The sequence below is a fragment of the Uranotaenia lowii genome, chromosome 1, assembly GCF_029784155.1.
Source record: "Uranotaenia lowii strain MFRU-FL chromosome 1, ASM2978415v1, whole genome shotgun sequence".
Lineage (NCBI taxonomy): Eukaryota > Metazoa > Arthropoda > Insecta > Diptera > Culicidae > Uranotaenia > Uranotaenia lowii.
Genome location: NC_073691.1, coordinates 208,773,314 through 208,788,547, shown reverse-complemented (window position 1 = coordinate 208,788,547; position 15,234 = coordinate 208,773,314). Strand labels below are relative to the sequence as shown.

General features: G+C 39.0%; 1 protein-coding gene across 8 annotated transcripts in view; it reads right to left on the bottom strand.

The window, feature by feature from the left end:
- Positions 1-317: 317 nt before the first annotated feature.
- The window catches only part of LOC129745528 (modifier of mdg4-like), an 88,093-nt gene continuing 73,176 nt past the window's right edge, over positions 318-15,234 (bottom strand). The window contains exons 5-10 of one of the 8 annotated variants that reach the window (XR_008737149.1): positions 2,362-2,726; positions 1,868-2,039; positions 1,348-1,792; positions 858-1,277; positions 567-741; positions 318-500 (exon numbers count right to left, since the gene is read on the bottom strand). Coding sequence is in view for 6 of the 8 variants with exons in the window: in XM_055738650.1 (XP_055594625.1) it covers positions 9,414-9,562; positions 9,631-9,799; positions 10,321-10,610 (608 nt within the window). In the remaining 2 variants the exon portion in view is untranslated. Of the gene's footprint in view, positions 501-566; positions 742-857; positions 1,278-1,347; positions 1,793-1,867; positions 2,040-2,361; positions 2,727-3,843; positions 4,026-8,005; positions 8,351-8,490; positions 8,640-8,694; positions 8,873-8,962; positions 9,250-9,377; positions 9,563-9,630; positions 9,800-10,320; positions 10,611-12,237; positions 12,633-13,266; positions 13,578-14,212; positions 14,367-15,234 lie in introns of those variants that run through there. The other 7 variants (XR_008737150.1, XM_055738657.1, XM_055738650.1 and 4 more) reach the window with 7 other exon arrangements.

Genomic DNA, 15,234 nt, shown 5'->3' with positions numbered 1-15,234 from the left:
TAATAATTTGTTTGAAAAGCATGAAATTTGCCACCCTTACATACATAGTTAGCAGTTTGCGCATACTTACATAACAAGCTTTGATGGTAATGTCGGTCCGCACATTGAGCTCCAATCGCTCGATCTCTTCCTCACAGTAAATGGGAAACTGGAATCCCGGGACGCCGGAATCGTTATCAGCTTCCTGGAATACTCTAGACACGGCATGATGTTGATTGCCAATCCTTCTTCTGGCTAAAATAAAGACAATAAAATCCATATCACATAACGGATCCATTTTAAAAATTAGCAGCTTATAGCTATGTAGAAACAAAAAGTTCTAAATTTAAACAACGCTTTTATTGGTCACTCGTTTTCTTCGAGCACATCATATTGAAACGGATCTGGTATCGTTTTTTGCCGGTAGCCACGCGTTCGTAATTTATGATTCAACCGGGATATGATTTTGGTGATTGTGGCTCTCAGGTTGTCCTCGTTCAAGCCGTCGTTTCGCCAGGCGGCTGTAATAAATTAGATACACTGTTAGAACAACTTTCTAAAGGAAATCGACCAATAAAAAGAGTTACCGAGTAAGCAGTTGGTAAAAATGATATAATCTCGCATGGCTTTCTTCTTGTGGATTTTGGACCGATTCGTCATACCGTGGTAGTTGAAGTTCAGCAGTGACTCATCGCTAAAGACGAACGGAAATGCGCTGGTTATGTTCATGCGGGGCGACTTGCATTTGCGTAGGTATGTAATCTGTAAACAAATAGATTCATGGTCAGATTGAGTCCAAAATGGGGGCTTTCTCATCAGTGAGATCATAACACAAAAGTTTAGGAACTATCAAATCAAACTACAAAAATCTTACTTACATATTTCTCTTGAATGTCCGGATTGTCTCGAACGGCGGCCTCGAGTGCTTCCACTTCTTCATCAGTTTGTAGTGGAAAATGTATTCCATACGCTGCTAGCTCGTTTGTGATTGTCTCTAAACCGGCAAGGTGGAATGGGTTTTTTCTTGGAAAAAAACTTCTATAATCGCGTTCCTCTTCCGCCGAGTAAAAATCTAAAACAAATTCGAAACAGATCACCTGTATTAGCAATGGGTGTTAAACAACAGGTTGAGCTTCTTTGTACGATTAATAATCAATCGGATTTTCAGGCAACTGGAATTTTATTTGGTTTGATACATATGTTGAAAGAAAAATACTTTAGTACTTTTCGAAAGCTACTTTCGCTCTGAGTCCTTGTTACTCATTGTTTAATCAAATGTTTAAAAAATTATCAGAAATCTGAAAAAAAAACAAAACAAAGACAAATGGTTAAGAGATTAAAATTTTTTACCTTAAAATGTATGCATACCTACTGAACAAAATATCTACTGTACAACATTGTAACCCGAAAACCACCGAAACGTTCACGGACGTATCATTTGATCTACTTTTTTCTGCAGCTCCATTATCATCCTGGTCGAATCGATGGTTCCCAAACGTCTCAGAGAGGCAATACGGTTTTTTATTTTAAGAACTTCCTTCCCTGAAAAGTAATTGTTAACGAATTAGTTGAACGGAGGTTCGTTAATAATGTCTTGTATGAAGAAATGCACATAGAAGTCAATAAAACGATTCGACACTCAGTAGCAAATCTAAACCCTTTTATTAGATTGAGAAGATTTTTCAATTTCATTCGTTAGTTTTCTTTTTCCGGTGGCGGAATCGAGCCCCCCGGATGCGAGTGTTGACCAAGGTGATGGCGCTTGAGAGATGACGTTGGACATCCGCTGGTTTCTCAAAATCCGACCAGGCTTCTGTTGGGCGAGTAAAAGTAAAACAACCAAATCATTTCAGAGCAACAACTCGAATAGGTACACCGGTACACATACCGTAAACACATTCGGTAAACACCCAGTAATCCTTCATGGCAAATTTCTTTTCACCGGAAAAGTTACAACGGCCACTGTAGTTGAAACTCGCCAGCGCATTGTCCGTGAATAGTTTCAAGAAAGCCACCTGGGGTTTTGGGTGGTTCATATGCGTTTTGCGCAGCAAATCGATCTGTGAGAAAACAAAAAAAAAAATACCTATATAATATTTATTTGAAGTTACATTTTTTCAGAGATTCTAGGCCTAAGTTTAAATTCATTCCGATTTTTTAAGGTTCTCCAAGTTACCGAAATTCACATACCAACTTGAACAGGATCATTCAAAGTTTTTACTTTAGATTTTGAGAAGGTTCCAAAACGTCCCTTTAGTTAAAAAAAAAATTGTTTTGAAACGCTCTCAATTTGATCTATACACCTTTATACAAGTTTCTTTGCTTTCTCAAAATGCCTCGACCATTAAGAAAAGAAAATGTGCAAACAAATTAGCTACTTACATACTGACGTTTGACGGTCGGTTGGCCACGTATTGCCATCTCCAAAAGTTCAACATCGGCTGGTGTTTGAAGGGGAAAGGTGAATCCTTTCACAGAACGATCGTGTATGTCGCTGCCCTCGTCACTTTCTCTGACGCGATCAGCTTTGATGGCTTTGGTGGTGGCTTTTCGCGATGGGCGATGAATCACGAGGCTGGATACATCTGGATCTTCTTCCTCGCGAGCATCGTCGTTGACAACCGGCGACGACTTTTGATGCATTCCGAGACCCGATATTCCGGTACCGATGATTTCATGCTTCAAGTACGATTCGGGGGCCACTTGGACAATAAACACACGCTGCTTCCGATCGGTAGGCGTTGTTCCTTTTGGAAATGGAAAAAAAAATATATATTATAAATTTTTTACACATATTTGAATACAGACTACAACTATTAAAGAATAAACGAAAATAATTTAGATAATATTTATTTTAAAAAGTTCTTGATGAGCAATTCAGGATTCTCTGTTTGCATTCAAATATGTATTATGTTTGATAATTTTTTATTCATTTTCTCTATTTTCCGCATTTTTTTTCCTTTGCCTTCTTTTCGCTAACACTTCTTAACATCGATCTACATAGTCTACTTCGGATATTGTCACGATTTGCTGTTCTGCGCTCCGGTCGTAGGGGGAAGCGTGAATTCTTGAGCCGTTGGTTTACAATGACTGTTGTTAGCATACCGTTCACTTATGTGCCGATCAAGTTGGGCCAATTCCAGACGCAATAAATCTTGCCTGCTTCTTGTAGAATAAACCGGTCCTGCGATGGAGGAAAAGTATTTAAATATTGTTTGAATTTTTAATTTCGTTTTCTCACAAATATATTTCTAGGAAGCTAGGATTTTTTTATTCACAAATTTGTTCATTTATTTCACTTCGAACGATCTTTCAAAAGCATTTTCTGAATAATTTTTGATCGTTTGCGTCTTTTAATGCTCGACAACTGACGCCGAACGTTGACCTTCAATAACATCTCATTTAGTTGATCATTAAGTTCAGATTCTGTTATATTGCAGGACTGCCAAGCCTCTATAAAACAGTTGGTGAAAATTTGGTAAGCTCGCATGCATTTTTTTGAGCATCCAGCCGGCGATTGATCCATGGAAAAGTTATAGAGGGATAGATCCGTGAATAGTTGCCCGAAAATCTCTTCGATCGACGCTCTTGGTTTTCTAGCTAGGTAGGTTATCTGTAAATATTAAAAAAAAAGTTATTCCGGAGAGTTGAAAAAAATTTGGTTTTGAGACTTAACATATTCCTTGCGAATGGATGGATCAGATCTAACGATGCTTTCCAGTCGTTCAACGTCTTCTTCGCAGAACAACGGGAAACTGAATCCGGTAACTGCAATTGGTTAGAGAAACTGTTATAAAATTTGATTTTTGTTTCACATAAATACAACAAATGGAAAGTGATAGAAAAGATGGAGTTCTGAAACTATTCTACACTGTATTTCTATTCCATATTTGTATTTGATTCGTTTTGTTTTTCGAGCGACTGCATCAGCCGTTTGCGCTGATTGTACTGGTTCGATCGCCGACGGCCACTTATTTTTGTTACCAGCTTCTGCATGATGTCGGCCAGCTGCTCCAGCGAGTTCACGCCGCAGGAAGTCCAGGCCTCTGAAATGATGGAGAAGAAAAATACTTTCGTCAAAGTTTCGAAGAGCTAATCTTAAGACCGTTAGTTAATGTTCTTTTATTCATGAAGATACCCAAGTAACTCAAAAGTTCCATACAAGGAGTTTAAACCAGTTTAATCAGCCCTCTCAAGCATGTATATAATACTACTCTTATTTATTATTTCGGTGATTTTCATCCGCGAAAGGTGATTCATCCCCAATCCTGATAGCATTCTACTCGTTAATTTAATTCCGTATAGATACATACTTGGCAAGTTTTTCCGTTCTAAAAGGATGAATTTCTGAAGCTAGGAACTTAAAATACAAGCGCTTAGCTCCCAATTGGTGCCATACTGAACAAAGAAGTTCAATTATGGTTAAATAAAAACATGTAGATGCTCAAAGTAATATAGTCATCAGAAAAGTACCTTTGAAGTGATATCGCTTTTCTTAACTTTTAAAAATTCGAAGATTCAATCATTAAGCCCACTTTACGAAACGACCTTGTGTTCCCCCAGGGAAGTAAGTTGAGACGTCTATTATTTAAAGAATTGATCACCAGTTTAGAAGCAACGTTTCTTAAGTGAACGACCTTGGACCTTAATCAGCTACCTACCTAAGTGCCCGGTGTCGATTGTCCGAAGCATAGGACCACTGCAGGCGTTCCGGAGCCAGCGTCTTCACTTGCTGCCATCCATTTTTTTTGTCTTTATTAGTGACACTTTACACCTATGAGGCTGTTCGTGAATTCATCCAAAATGCTTTCATTGCTTCGGACCCCGGACAGCAAAGTTACGCGTGCTAAAGTACTTTATCAGATTTCTCTTAAGAAACCTGCCCTGGTACCATCTCAAAGTTCTTCGGCGTGTCCCGATCGATGCCAGCTTTTGGGCCTCGAAGACCTACGTCCTCTTTTAACTCGATTGTATCAATCTTCCACAAGTTTAACTGGACCGAGGTCAATAATATAAACTGAATTTAGGAGGAGGGACGGGGAGAGGTTAGGATTTAGAAAGGGATGAGGAGTGAGGATAAACTTTATTTCGATTAGCGCTTCGTGAACAGGTCAAAACCGATTGGTACGAGAGGCGGTTGTTAGGAAGTGTGCATTTCCTAAGAGGGGAATCGGAATCCAACACAAGGCTTGGAGTGTTGGTTACTGCAGTGAAGTGATCTCTCTTTGGTTGTTGCTTGGTTGTTTCCTACAGCTGGTGTTGTTCTTTTTTTTTGTTACGATTCTTTCTGTTGCGGCGCTTGCTGGTCTGATTATTTTTTACGGGGCGTATTGTGTTCTTCGATATGTCGCTTAACGACTTCGGCATGAGTTGGTGCTGTTTTCTTCTACTTTTATGAGTGCAGCTGTCAACGTTATTCCTTGGTCGGTTTTCAATTTTAGACCTGTGGATTCAAACATGCAGACTGGGCAGGACCTATCAGTAGGCGAGTGGTTTTGTTTGCAAATCCGACAGAATTTTATTTTGGTAGTGCAATTTGCACTATTGGCGATTTGCAGCTCGAAACGACACTCAGAAGGCGCTGCGATCAAAATGATGATATTATGGGTGAAAATGTCATTGTGCGTACAACTTTTTCAAAACAAAACGGAAATTTTAAAATTGCAGTGTTAATTGGAATATTATTCAAGGTTTTATTGTTGAATATGGCAAGAAAAAGTGAACTTCACAATCGTCTTTGTTTTTAAAACCCGTTTATGGCTCAATGTATATTAATTTTTAGTTTTGCGGAAAAAGCTGTGTTTTGCTAACATGCAACAGCGCGGAAGACCTATTCGGAGTTAACATGACGCTGAAACCAAATCCATCCAAATGCTCTCTCTTCGAAATCTGGAGGGCCAAGGTGTTTATCCAGCTACTTCGAAACATCTTGTAGTGGAGCAAAGATCCAGAACCCAGAATCAATCAATTTTAGGATACAAATGTACTTAGTTGAGAAATTTCGTCAGTAATTCGAGTAATTCCACAAATCACCAAGTATTCCAACTCCAGCAGCTGAAGCATATCAATGTTACCATTCTTTGAGGATCAGAAGAACCCCAGTGCTATATAAGCAATGTCAGATAAAAAAAACGGGGAAGGTTTTGTTCGAACGAAGGTGCTTTCAACGATCAACTGATGGCTTTTCAAGTGACGGAAGTTATTCAAATAGACAAAAAATTCATGTTAAAAAAACTTCATTTCTGATCGATATTTGAAATAAACATTGATTGAATATCCAAAGAATTTGCGTCTGAATATTTAGATGTTTAGCCATTTAACAAGAACAAATAGTTTCAGGAACAAAAATTAACTGCCTCTTCATCAAGCATTCGAACAGGAGTTTCAAAGAAAATATGGGGGCATCCATAAATTACGTAACGCTCCTAGGGGGGGAGGGGGTTAGCTCGAACGTTACGAATTGTGACATAGGGGAGGGGGGGAGGTATGCTCATCGTTACGTAACGATTTTTTTCCTTAAAAATTTCAGTTCAATCGCAGCTTTTTTATGTCATGCAATTTTGGCAGAATGATATGCAAACCAAAATCAGTTTAAAATTTGTAAGCTTAAACATGATTGAAACTGATTTGTAATCTTTCCTCTTTAAAGATTCTGAAATAGACTTCTTGAAAGGTGTATTAAATATCCGTGAAATAACCGTTGAAAAAAAACCTCTACATTAAGGTACATTTACCCCTTTAAAACTCAATTCAACCTTTAGACGTAAATTTTACTATTTTTTTCTCAATTTATTAAAAAATGCAATTTTGATTCTTGCGACGAATATTACATAGTGGAATATATTTCGCATAAAAAGTAAGGCTTCTTGAACAAATTTAAGTAAACAAGGTAGATCATCAGTTTACAAGCAAAGAGCAACTCATAACAAGAAAATCAATTTATTTTATGAGAGAGTTATCATCAATAAGCACTAAGAAGCGATTTGGATAGATCGATATTAATTCCGTTTTGAAGAACGTTAAAAAATAATGTTGAAATATTCGAAAATCAGAATTTAAATCCATGAGAAGATTGAGGGGGGGGGGGGGTAATTATCAGCGTTACGTAATTTTCATAGGGGGGTACGTCGAAGCGTTACAATTTGTGACATACGGGGGGGAGGGGGTCAAAAAAGTGCAATTTTTGCGTTACGTAATTTATGGATGCCGCCTATGGACAATTCTCTTGCCCCAGACCAGAAATAAACGAATAATTGTTCAACTTAGAGAATTGACGTCGATAAAAAGTTTAATGAATAAAACTATTAAACTACTATCTACAAATTTATTAATTACATATCTTGGAAGCAAATTTCGGTTTTAGAATATGCCGACCAGATTATTTTGAACATTTTCTTCAATTTTAGTTTTCTTCCAGCTTTGGAATTGGTGATTCCAATTTTTTAAATAAGTTTTTTCAGAAAAAACCAGAAAAATTGTATTCACTTTTCCGAAAATCATCAAAACTAGTAGAAATGTGGTTTTCTTACCCAACTCAGTAATTGTTATTGTCCGCAATTAAACACTTTCTGCAAAAAATTTTATTTTTTAAACAATTTCATATTCATCGCCGTGTTAAAAAGCAGCTATCATCACCCTTTTGTAAGTTCCGAAAGTGAAAGCTAGTTGGCACTGCATGTCAAAAAGTTTTGCTGCAAATCGCCAATCGTGATTAGGCACGACTGGTTATGACATCTTATTTTTGAGTGGCCGTAAGTCCAAAATTGCCGGCACAACATCGGTTGGGGATCTTAGTCTAGTTCTGACTGTCAAGGAATAAAATTTATAAATTACGGTACGACGGTACAATTGATCGTTAACACAAGAGTTGGTGAATTGCTTCTTGATCCGACACTAGCACACTTTTGTAAATGCGACTGATCGTCTCGAAAGCAGAGAGTGAACTGCTTTTTGGTAACTTGGGTATCATCAATGAGATGTGCAGATTCTATTTAAATCGGTTCCAATAAGATAAAGTTCTACTCACCGATCATGCAATCGGTGAAGATGTCCATCGACTTCATAGGCCGCCTGGGAAAGCGTGGATTTTTACTCTCATTCCAGGCGTACAGTGTCATCGCTTCGTCGGTGAAAAATTTGCCGAAACACTCGAATATGTCCATGTGGCGCGGTTTGCGTTCCATCAAATGTTGGATGTATTGTCGCCGAACAATCTCATTCGACTGAACGGTTTCCTCCAACCGTTCGATCTCATCTGCCGTCTTCAGCGGGAAGCTGAACCCCTCGACCTTGGTACGCTCCCGACGTTCCGGTCTCCGGAACGGCTCCAGATACTGCAAAAGATTGGTCAACGTTTTCTTGGGACTTTTTCCTGCAATGAAAAATCGGTTAGTTTCTCGATGATTGTGAGCTGTTTTTTTTAATTAGCAAAACTGCATTATGCTTAAAAAAAAAATTTGTATAAGCAACATAATCACGATTAATTTATTAATTTTATTTGGTCAAAATAACTAGGCAAACTTTTTATCACGATTCCATTCGTTTGTTTTTCTTCTTTAAAGCTTGTTTCTTCGTGTACCGTCGGCGACATATGTGATACACGGTTTTCTTCAGTTGGTCCACCAGTGTCGCATGTTCGATTCCATGGCTTTGCCACGCTTCTGCAAGTAGAAATTTACTTATAGATTATACTTTTTAATCAAATGAACAACCTACCGAACATACAGCTGTAGAAAATCTCATACTTTTGCATCGCTTTCTTGGGCGTACGGGGAAAGTCTGCTTTCTCCAGACCGTGCCAGTTGTAGTTGGTCATTGCTTCGTCCGAGAAAAACTTGCTGAACACCTGAACGATGGTCAATCGTATCGGTTTGAGCGCATTCAGGTAGGATATCTGCAAAAAATGGTAAATTTTATAGCTTTGTAAGTAGGGAGAACTTTTGTTGATAAGAGATAAGAAGATAGGGTTCAAATATTAACTCACATATTGCTCTCGAATGCTCAGATCTCGCTGTACGGCTTGCTCTAGCCGTTCGATCTCGCTCTCGCTTTGAATGGGAAATCGGAATCCGCTGACTACGGGCACCGAATCGACCTGTGAGAGAGATCGTAATTCCTCATCGAGCTGGATCAGCTCTTGGCGAAGTGCTTTCACCCGAGCCCACTGATCCCGGTTGCCTTCACCGTCTGCAGATTTGTTTTCGACGCTCCGATTCAAACGCTCCAATTCAAAACTTATGACCGCCATGCGGGCTTTAGGTTCCACGGGCACTACGGAAAACGAACGTCAAATGGATTAGAACTATTATTAAAGTAATTGAAATTAAGATCAAGTACTGGAAAACCATCGTTTGACCATGAATACAATTTATTGACAGTCACATATTTTTTGCGTTTTTTAGAAACATTCTTCCACAATAACTTCGAACCAATTTCTAATTTTTATGATCCCGTGTAGTGATACGTTCGATCGATTTCTTCGCACGAAACGTTCGCTGCCTCATCCGATTGCGGCTTTGCTTGATCGCGCTGACCAGTTGGTTGGATAGCTCATGCGAATCTAATCCGTGTGAGCCAAATGCTTCTGGAAAACAAAATAATACAGTTTGTGAGAAACAGATTAAAGGAACAGAATCACCACAATTCTCATACCTAGAAAACAGCTAGAAAATATCGAATACCCCTTCATCGGTAGCTTGGATTTGCCGGATGCGTTCGATCCGTGGTAGTTGTACGACACGAGAGCTTCGTCGGAGAAAATCATCGGTAAAAATTGGATCAGGGACATCGATTTTGGTTTTTTCCGATAAATGTACTCGACCTTCGGAAGAATTGTGTAAACGAATAAACATATTTTATTGATTTGTGGCAAAGTTTCCTAGATTTGACTTATAAAGTCCAAAAAGAGAAAAAAAGCTTTCCCAAGCTCAATCAGTAATATTGAAATTCTGAATTTGGTGCAAAGCTTCATTAAATTGTTCATTTTCCTTAAAAAATCAGTGAAAGTTCTAATATGCGCTGTGAGCCTACTTGGTTGAAGAATTCTAGTGAATCAAAGCAATCGAAAGATTCCCTTTAAGCGCAATCGAAAACGCTCACTCACGAAGATAGTAAATTGCTGTCGAAATACCGGTATCTGAACTTTTCTTATACCGTGGTTGAATTAAAGGGAATCTTTCGATTGCCTTGATTCAGCATTGAAAGTTAAAACTGTTGCTTGGGTTTGAACACCTTCATAGAAATTCCGGATCAGATGGGGTTAATATACGGATCGCACAGGAATTCTTCAATTCCTTTTTCTGTTGTGAGTTGTGACAAAAAATTACCGGATAAACGACTTACATATTGATCGTGCACCTCGTGATCGTTCTGGACGGCCGCCTCGAGTCGCTCGATGTCCTCCTGCTCGGTCAGCGGAAACTGGAACCCCTCGACGGCAATCGATCGATCCAGGCTGATTTCTTGGGCCAGCGAATCGGCCGATACCGTTGGCAGTTTGGCCTGCAAGGTCTGCAGCTCACGCTGAAGGGTTTCGATCTGCGGCATCACCGGGTTGCCTTCGTACAGCTCGAACTCGGCGCTCACTTTCTGCAGGTAGTAGATCCGTTTCTGTAGCTTGGTAATTTTGTTCACTACAGATGATGATGGACGAAGAAAAATGGGTAAGTGAATGTCGGGCTTGGTTGGTCAGATATATTGGAGTCGAGTCATTTGAAAGTAGGTTACGGTTTTGCTCTCAAAATAAATTTTATTTCTTCAACTGCCGAAAAACAGATTGATTCCATGGGCGAATTGCTTGATTCGATGTTTTACTAATTCACGATTTCGTACACGCTCGAACGTTAAATCTAAAAATAAAAAAGGGAAGTTTATTAGGATACCGAGAATTGCGTTGGACTCAATACAGCAGAAAATTCTTCGTTATTAAACAAAAACTTATCTAGTTGTTCACTGCCCCTACTTTCATAACAGTCCCATATGCAAAAACAAGCAAGCGAGAAAATCAGCTTTTTCTGATTTGGAATATATTTTTAAACTATAACCATTACATTCAGTATAAACGAAAATCGTTTGATGGAATGTGTTCTAGGTTGTCATAATAAATCGTACGACCTGAAATTTTAGAAATTGGGCCATCGGTAACGTCGGGAGCACCATTTTATTCGCTATGGGACTGTTATGCGAGCATATTTGAGACCTTTTTCAAATCTACTCGCATAACAGTCCCATCCAGAATATGTTTTGCTAACCAAGCTACTTTCGTAAACTTAAATTTGATCATTTTTGAACTTCTAAATGCAGTTATCAGAAAAAGAAACACACTTTTGGAAAAATATCGTGAATTCTTCATTGTAAGTTGAATCTTTTTACGATTTTGATTGCATCGGTTAGTTTTTTGCTCAGGAAGACATTCCTTCCTTCTTACTGACCTGCCTTCGAGAACTAGTGTGCATAATTCGACATCAAGTGAGTTTAAATCTTTTTTAAATGATTCGAAGCAATAAATCAAAGACTATTTCGCCGAAAGAAGCATTGAAAAGAAACCAAATCCGTGATATTTCACATATGGGACTGTTATGCGGGTATATTTCATATGGGACAGCCACAAGTTGATATTTTTTTCAAAATTTCTAGAACAAAATCTCTTTTTTTATTGTTTTATATTGAAGCCTTATGTTCAAAATGACGAACTGTCAGGTTAGATGAAAAATGACGAAAATTCATATGGGACTGTTATGCGAGTAGGGGCAGTTCAGCATGTATTCAAAAACATATTTGTATGCATCTAACTAAAGTGAACTATTTCCTACTGTTGATCATGCTCAATTTTCTGGTTTGAGGAGTAAGATTCGCTCAGTGCCGTTGCCTTGCGGAGGATGTCCTTCTGAAGCATGGCGCTTAAATCCTCATCGGTGAAATCGATCAGCATTCCGATTTGGTGTCGCTTCATCGGCGCATGGTTGTGGTTCCCATTCAACACTACGCAGGTTTTGTTCTTGTTCAAGCGTATCCGGCCTTTGCACTTGAGCGTATTCTTTTTGTCACACACCCACTTGCTGGACTTTTCCGTCGTGTACGATCGGTTAAAAAAGTTCCCCTGGAAGTACAGCTTCAAAGAGTTCCGGTGGCCAATTTTAAACAGCGGTTTTCCTATAACTAATAAAAGAAAGAGCTGATCAGTTTAAATTTATCCTAGGATCTATACCAATATAACAAATGAGATCGTTTAGTGACTAAATGTTTGATTAGGACTCGAACTTATTTATTTTCGGTTCATGATTTCTCTACATTATGCTTTTCGTCAAAACAATTTTCGCAAGTCCACTGTCCGCCAGGACAAGCCGAGCAGTATGTGATTATTTTCCCCAGATGCTTTTTATATTCGGGGTCTTGAATGATACGGATGCAATTCACACAGAATCCCTTGTTTCGAGCCCGCTTCAACAACATCAGCGTATGGCCGTTGCTGAGTTGTTTGACGATGTGATCGGCAGACAAGCTCGGTGAATTCGGATGCAGAGTTAAAACCTTACTTATATCTGGAACAACGACGGTAACTTTCTCCTTCTTTATTGGCGAGATGGCTTTAGCTGCACGTTTAATTTTGACCTTTCTTAGGATGATCGGAAGCTTTTCGCATGTCATGTTGTTTCCTAGGATAGAGGAAAAGCAATATTAGTGTGGGGTATGGAGAGAAGTGTTATCTGGTTCGACATAAAGAAGAAGGTCGTTTATGATTGTTTCAAATGATGTTTATTGAAATTGATCCGTTTCCTGCGAAAAAGAAAGGAAGGAATAAAACATCAACTGGCTGATTTAAAAGAGGTAGGATCACCGTACATTCCACACTGGCAAAGCAGAAGCGAGCACAATATTTCCAATATCATTCGCTTCGTGATTGTGTTCTACATTTAGCAGCATCAATTGCTTGCCTTTCGTCTTGAGCGATGCTTTACATTTGTGCTTCCGGGAATTTTTGCACCTCCAGTAGATGACATTTTCCGATCCGATCGTGGTGGCCCGAATGTATGGGAAACCTTCGAACACCAAATTTCCGTTTCGATTATAACTGTACGGTTGATCGCAGAGCAACGCTTTCATCCGATTACTGTTCTGTTTTGGCTGAGATGGAAGCATCTGGTAAACTACTGCGGTTCCTGAAAACAAGGAATACCTAGATTAGTTTTAGGAAGATTGATGAAATCAAATTGGAAATTATGTCAAGAAAAAACGGAATTGCCAGTATCATCAGTTTATTCGTTCTCAACGTTTTTATCATCAGAAAGAAAAGCTAAACCTGTCTCATGTTCTGTTTGACGCGTTCTTCCTTTGCTTACGTCGGCGCAGCAATTTCTGGAGGTCACCTGGTTTCCGGCGTTTGTCAATCAGGTAATGATTGTGTTGCCCTCCCTCGATCAGCACTATTCTGCCGTTGGATGTCCGTATTCGAGATCGACACCCGAGCGGCTTGAACTGAATACACCGCCAATAAATAGTGTTTTTCTTGGTACTGTGACGAGAGTAGGGGAACCCATCCAGCCACAACTGCAAACATCCCTTGGAACCCATCTTGTACTCCGCAATGTGATTGGCGTAACCTGGAAGCAGGAAAGTTATCGTTACTCATTTGCAAATAAAAATTCCTTCGCAGATAGCCGTAAAACTAGACAAAAAATTATATTACAATCATATAAAGTAGGTACTTTCGATTTATTTTGATTCTATTGAAAATTCACGTTGTTCTCTACGGAATCGCGCGTCCTGGTTTCTCGCCTTCGCTGATGAAGCAGCCTTCGAAGGACACCATTCTTTCGCCGGTCCATTTGCATCGGGTGGTTGTGTTGGGCGTCAATCACTTGCACTACGGATTTTGTGTCTTTGCCGGTTTTGGCGCGTGCTTTGCAACTGCAAACGAGAACGCAGACAGAAGAATTTTAGTCATATGGTCAGAAAATATATAAAAAAAAATCACATACCCAAGCGGTTTGTAGTGTACACATCGGTAATTGATCGCGTTTTCCTTGATACGTTCCCGAGTGAAGCGATAGCCGTCGATACTCAGCTGCATTCCTCCCCTGGCGCTCATAATGTACTGCACCTCGTGCTTATCAGCTATGGAGGGGGACGAACAAAACACAGAATTATTATTTCAAATGTATATAAAAAAATAAAAAAAAATATGGAAAGCAAATGTTTTTTTCTTCAGGTTTAACGAATTTATTTTAAAAATAATCTTGAAACAAAATATTCCTCAGTAATGGGTCAGTTTCTTCAGGGTTCCGCGGGGTCTACGCTCTGTCAGTATCGCATGGTTATGCGACGCTCGCACTATCGTATAGGTGGGTTCAGTGTAGGCATTCAATCGCTCTATGATCCTCGCTTTACATCTGAAACGTAGGAAAAGACTCGTGTGAGACAAAGAATACGTACTTATTTGAGTTTGAAACAGTATTGGTGATCAATTTTGGCCGTTATCGGACATTTTAAAAACTGTTTGTAGAAATTGTAAGTTGCTCCGTCAACATGGGGCATGAGATGTATTTGTCCTAATGCGAGTTAAAAATAGTTAAAAAACTTTTTCAGAACATTCCTATACCGCGCGAGAAGAGATCAATAACAGACTCCTTTCTGAATACATTACCTATTCGCATCGAATAGGGTTTATAAACACTGTTGAAAAATCTTTATTCACCTCACAGCATGTATGTATGTATGTATAAGAATCCACCAGTGACTGATAGGTCTTTCGAACCGAGTCGGTACGGGAAGTCTCGATCGTACATTCAAATATTGTTCATACTTAACTCATCAACAATTACTGCAGTACTACCAAGGGGTTTGTTACAACTGGCTTGGAACAGGTTTTGAATCATCTTCTTACTGTTCGAAACAAATAAAAAGAATTTCGAAAAGGTACCCAAGTATCCTCTTGGTGATTCAAAACCTGCCGATATACTCCGGCTTGCTTGATTCTACAATCCATTGTACCATTTCAAAAGAAAACTAGAACTTCTGAAATGAAAGAATACTTATCTTCATAGCATAAATTCTAAACGGTCCACAAATTAGTGCTATGAATTTTCCTGGTCGCAGCATGCCGAGATTGCTACAGCGATTGCCCGAAAGCAAAAAAAAATCTCACAATAGTGTGACATGATATCGAACACCGATATCGATTTCTGAGCAGTAATCTGTTCCTTAGAATCACAATCACACCACCATTATCTTCAGCTCTAATCACAATTCTTGCCAAAA